Raw genomic sequence first — 6,133 nt, 5'->3', positions numbered from 1 at the left:
AGTCGGTAGATGCTGGGGCACAGCACTGGGAGAGCAGTGCACAGCTCAGTCGGTAGATGCAGCCTGAATCTTTAAATATAAACTAGTAAGTCTAGGATTTTAGGGCCACAGAGACTGCAAGTCTGCAGGCTTTCTGTTCCTAAGAGATTCTGGAGGTGAGGAATAGTGAGCTCCCTGCAGAGCAGCTGAGCTTTTGTTTTTTTAAAATTACTTTTTGTAGAATTCATGGTTTTTTTTTTTTTTTTGGTAGAAAGTTGATCATTTAGGATCGTAATCTAAATTTTCATTTATAGATTAAAAAAAGAAAGTCCAAATGATTTAACTTTTGTTGGTGTTTTTTGTTGTTGTTGTGTTGAGATCTTGTCACGTTACCTAAAAGCTTCTACATTTAGTTTTAACTTCAGCTCATGAAGCAGTTGGAAGCAACTTCGATAATACTTGTTTTTATTTGAATTTAAATAATTTAACCTGAGGCTGCAGAGATGGCTCAGAGGTTAAGAGCACTGACTGCTCTTCCAGAGGTCCGGAGTTCAATTCCCAGCAACTGCTTGGTGGCTCACAACCATCTGTAATAAGATATGGTGCCCTCTTCTGGCCAGCAAGCATACAGACAGACAGAACACTGTATATATAATAAATAAATAATTTAACCTATAATTTCTAACTTTCTTGGGATTAAACAGTATTGGGATCAGTTGGGAGTTTAGTGGTCTCCCATTTTTCTCATTGTCAAAACCAAAATCCTTTGTGTTTGATATACTTCTGTCCCTCTGAGCCGGCTCTCTTCAGTGACCCTTCTGCCCTTTCACCCTGCTCCCCTGACTCAGCCCACAGTCTTTCTGTGGTCCACTGAAAACACCAACCACCAGCCCTGCCTGGCCCTTTACACTTGTTCTTCCTGTCTTAATGCACTGGCTCCCAGATGGCACTGCAGACTGTGTTCTCAAGTCAGCTTCCCAGTAGAGCCCCCTGATGCCTACTCAGCTGCTCTGACCCTTTCCCCACCTTCTTTCTTGTCCTCTGTGCTCAGACTCAGGTTGTGATCTCTCTTCTCCCTCCTGGCTCTGCACCTTTTAATTCTATCAGCAATATTTGTGAAAAAAGATTACATCTGTATGGGTAGAGAAGTGGTTGGTCAAAAACTATTCCAGGCATGTCTTTTCATTGCTAGAAATTGTCTGTGAGATGGGAGAGTACAAATGTCTGAATTTGAGTTTTATCATACTTGAGATTATTTATGTCTTAACTTTGAAATACGGTCTTTAGGTTAATTGAATCACAGTGTAGCTGTTACTGGTAAACCAAGTCTAGCATAGCAGGAATGTTACCTGTAGGGAACAAGTGCTGACCCTTTCTTTGTGTAAGGATTCCCTCAACAGTGCGGTGTAATGACTTTTTCTAGTATTTGTAATTATGAGTAATCTAGACAAGATCTGACGTATAGGAGGATGCATGTAAATTACATGCATATATTCCTTTTGTACAACAGATCTGAGTACCCATGGATTTGGTCATCCATAGGGTGGGGGCTGAGTTGTTTCTGTCCAGAATCAGTTCCTTATGGCTTGACTACATTTCTAGTTGGCCTCTTCCCAAACAGGATTTTTTTCTATTTGCTTTTTTGTGTTCTGTCACTACGCATGATTTTTAGCCTCATGATAGATACACAGTTGTATTCGTGCATAGTTTTCATTTAAACGGTTATTTAATTAATGCCTATATGTCAGTACAATTTTGTTTCTGGCTTTATTAGACACTTAAAACTTCCCCCACCCTGTCTTAGTGTTTCCATTGCATCTGAGTCCCAAGGCTCACTGTAGATTTGTGTTTTTAGTTGTTGATTATCTGCTTTCCCTTCTGCTGAGTGTGCAGCCCATGAGGGCAAAAATGGATCACATCTAGTGGTTTGACTGCGTACTCAGTGTTCAGAAGAGGGCCTTGCACAGGGTCATGTGCAGCTGACCTAGGGAGGAAGTGACAAGCAGAAGTGAATGAATATACAGTTGAAATTACATGTTTTGTTTTTGTTTTTTAATACAGGTAGATCAGATGAATAAAATTGTGGAAGTTTTGGGCATCCCACCTGCTCATATTCTTGACCAAGCACCAAAAGCAAGAAAGTTCTTTGAGAAGTTGCCTGATGGCACTTGGAACTTAAAGAAGACCAAAGATGGAAAACGGGTAAAAATAGGGGTACACTTGTTCTTGGAGGGGGCTTCCTTTCTCTCCCCACCTCCTTTTTTTCTGTCTTTTTTCCTCATCAGGGAGCCATATCATAGCTCCTTGAATTTACTTGACAACAATATTATAACTAATAATTAAAAGATGGTATTTTGATCAGTTGAGTGTTGTTGATTTGAACTGTGTGCATGGGCCAGTGTTTGCTTGATGGTCAGGATTGTTTGGGCTGTGGTGGGAGCATGCTCCTGTCTGCTGTATTTGGAGACAGCTGGTGAAGCTGGAGTGCTTCTGTCCATACTGAATCAGGACGTTCACAGCTTGTACACAGCAAGTCAGAAGTACAGTCAGTTATTTTTTTAAGTGGGAAAGATGATTTTTTGTTTTTGTTTTGAGGCAGCGTTTCTCTATAGCTTTGGAGCCTGTCCTGGAACTCACTTTGTAGATCAGGCTGATCTCAAACTCACAGAGATTCACCTGTCTCTGCCTCCCAAGTGCTGGGATTAAAGGTGAAAAAAATGATTTTTAGGCAGTTTGTGCTGTTTTCTCAGGGATATGAACCGACAGTGGAGTTCAGGTTCCCAGCTCAGTGCTTGAGATAGCACTGTGTTTGCATCTTCTAAACAATGGTAGATCTGATGCCTGTTTCAGAGGCCCAACTATGTTAATTTTTAAAGTAAATGATACCAAATTTCCATCTCGATTTTATATCTAGTCTAGTTTGGGCTTTATCAAATGAAAAGAATGTGCAGATACATAATTAAAGTTGTTATATACATGTTACCTTTTGGTTGTAATTCTGGATTTTTAATATTTAAGAACTTTTTTCTTTAGTTCTTTTATCCTGTATTTTAGTGATGCTGCCACCAGGTGTCATCTTTAGGGAACTGAGGGTTTTTTAATTCACATTTAAATCACATTCACTTGGTCGTAAAACCTTTTAATGTCTAGTGATTTTTGTTGTTGCTTTTTTTCTTAAAGTTTTTTTTTTATTCATATGTGTTTTTCTGCATGTGTATATGTGTATGTTTACAGAGGCTTTATGGTGACATCGGATCTCGTTGGGTTTTGGAATAATTAGCTTCCCAGTGTAGGTGCTGGGAGCCAAACTCTGGTCCTTTGAAGAACAGCAAGAGCTCTTAACTTGAGCTCTTTGACCCTATTATGTTGTTGTTTTGATTTTTTTTTTTTTTTGGTTTGAGACAAGTCTTGTGTATCCTAGGTTGACTTTGAACTTGCTGTGTAGCTGAGGTACTAGGCAAGCACTCCCAACTGAACTAGCCCCAACTCCAAATGATGTTCACAGTACTGGAGATCTATATATAGTTTTTATTCCTGTCATCACTGGTTTGCAGCTTTTTGCATTCTGCCTTGCTCTCTAATTGTAGGCCATCAGCCTCCAGTTCCTAAATTATACCTGCGACTTCATTCCTGTACATGTTGTAAAAGCCGTCTCTAAATACAGGCACCCTGAGTCTCTTCCATGTATGTCCATAGTTTATCATTCCCAGCCCATCTTCCTGTGACAGAACCGGAGTAGAACGTCCTCAGTCTGACTAGTGCTCCAGGTAGACCTGCTGTCATGTTTGTTCTGCAGTCCAGTCTGCTGCCATCTTTTTATTTTAAATAAAACATTCTTCCCATTCAGTTTTTCCAGTCTCTTTCATTTTAAATTAAGGAGCTGGTTCGTCAGCTATCATTTCTCCCAAATTGAGCTATGATTATTATTGTGTATTGGTTATTAGAGGCATTTCATAAATTAGTATATCTTGTTTCTTTGTGAATCAAATCTTAGCATATACTTTAATACCCATTAATTAACTGTAAATTCAATGAGATTTCCCAGTCAAACTTAGTGATGGACTTATTTCTCTTTTAGCAAAGCAACAGCATCTGCAATCAGCTGGTCATCTGTGGGGGAGGAGATAGCAAAAATTCAGACACTGTCATTGACTGCGTAATTTTTCAACTTTCATATTTCAGAAGCCCATATTCCAAGGTTTAAATGGAATCTCTACTAGTTACTTTTTTATTGCTATGATAAAACACCATGACCAAGGCAGCTTAGAGAAGGAACTGTTCTTTTGGGCTTAAAGTTCCAGAGGGTTCTTGTCCAGAATGGCTAGGACAACATGGCAACAGGTGGCAGACATGATGGCTGGAGCTGGAAGCTCTGAGCCCAGAGGTCACTTCTTCAGCACAGTTAGGAAGCAGAGAGCAAACAGGAATGGTATGTGGCTTTAAGCTTGAACTCCTACCCTACCCCAGTAGCATACTTTGTCTAGCAAGGCCACATATCCAAAATCTTCACAGACATCTCCACCAGTTGGCAGACCCATGAGCCTATGGGAAACATTCTCATTCATGTCACCAAAAATGCACATTTAACTGTAGTTCTCTTCTGTAGTGGACACAGATGCACAAATCTTGCTATTTTATTGAAGCATAATTTATTTGCAATAATATGTGCATATTGTAAGTGTTCAGTTTGCATTCACTATCTAACATAGAATATAGAGTAGTATCACAAAGTCCCACCTTGTGTTCTGACTCTGTTCTGTTCTTCTGATTTCTGCTGCAGGTGGGATTAATCAATAGGTATACGTCATAAAAATGACAGTCTGTGCTATGGCCACCTAACATGTTAACCTTGCTGCTCTGACAAAAGTGACTTACAGAAGAAAGGGAGGTTTCGCTTGCAGTTGGTGGGTGCCATTCACTGTAGCAGGGAGAGAGAGCATGGCAGAAGGAACAGGAGCTGGGTCTCACCTGTACTTGCAGTCAGGAAGCAGAGGGGTGGATGCTGCTGCCCAGCTCTCGTCTCCTTCTATTCCTTCTGGGACCCTGGTCTTGTGGATTGGTGCTCCTCACACTTGGATAAGTTTCTTCTTCTTAACAAAAGCAATGTAGAGAATTTTGACAGCTGCGTCTAGAGATTTATTTCCATGGTGATTGCTAAACTCTGTCTAGTTGACAATGAAGATTAAGAATCACACTTACTTAATAAAATAATATTTTGGGGGAATTTTATATTCATCTCAGGTCTTAATTCATTTTATTGCTTCATGGTATTTCACTGACTATACTGTAATTTATTATCTGTCAGTAAAGTTTCTGTTCATACATAATTAAGGACTAATTGATTAAGGCTAGTGAGAACACCACACATCTTTTTTTTTAATGGTGGCATTGTCTCAGACTAGAGTTGCCAGAGTGTAGGGCCTATGTGTGTTTATCATCATCAGGCAATATTCCATAGAGCTTCCTTCAGTTTTTTCTTACTCCTCAGAAGGGGCCTTACTCACACTGGGAGTGAGCCTTCGTTGTCTGTCAGCCTCTTTCCCGTGCAGTGCTAGCTTACTCCTTTCTAAACATGCTCTTTTTGGATGCCAGGGAGACTTGTGTTAGGAAACACCTGTAATAGTTGATGCTGTTGTTCAGATCTGTAGAGCTTTATTTTCTAATTCCCGAGTTAGTAAAAATTTGCTTTATAGGTGTTTTCTCCTGAAATTCCTTTGGATTTTCCCTTAATTTTGCTGTGGTTCATCTTGAATTCATTTTTGAGCATGGAATAATATGAAGGGGGCAGTGCTGAGCATCATTTGCTGACAATTGCCTTTTCCTATTGAGCTAATTTGGCCTTTTTTTTTTTTTTTTAAACAAAGCTAATTCACCTTTTATGTTTGCACATTTGGGCTGTTCTCCAGTGCCCTGTCCCTATACTAGCTGCACAGTGTGGATCACTGTCTCCTTAGTGATTCCTGACTGCAGGCAGTGCAAGCCTTCCAGGAATCAGTCCACATTCTAGGTTTTTTCTTTCTATGTCAAATCTGAAAACAAGCTTGTATTCGAATGTCAGGTCCTGCTAGAAATTGCACTGATACTCCATTTTAAACCTTGTCACAGGCCATTTCTGCATCTACAGAGATGATCATGTGATCCCCCCCCCCCCCCC

At 40.0% G+C, this 6,133-nt stretch overlaps 1 protein-coding gene across 2 annotated transcripts in view; it reads left to right on the top strand.

Annotated features, from left to right (window-relative positions):
• Positions 1-6,133, top strand: part of Dyrk1a (dual specificity tyrosine phosphorylation regulated kinase 1A) — a 77,816-nt gene that overhangs the window by 58,368 nt on the left and 13,315 nt on the right. For both annotated transcript variants that reach the window (XM_005345160.2, XM_005345161.3), the window contains exon 8: positions 2,041-2,181. In XM_005345160.2, the coding sequence (XP_005345217.1) occupies positions 2,041-2,181 (141 nt within the window). The remainder of the gene's footprint in view (positions 1-2,040; positions 2,182-6,133) is intronic.

This window comes from Microtus ochrogaster, chromosome 2 (assembly GCF_000317375.1).
Source record: "Microtus ochrogaster isolate Prairie Vole_2 chromosome 2, MicOch1.0, whole genome shotgun sequence".
In the NCBI taxonomy this organism is placed as follows: Eukaryota; Metazoa; Chordata; class Mammalia; order Rodentia; family Cricetidae; genus Microtus; species Microtus ochrogaster.
The sequence above is the reverse complement of the archived record's forward strand: the minus strand, read 5'-3'. Positions and strand labels throughout refer to the sequence as shown.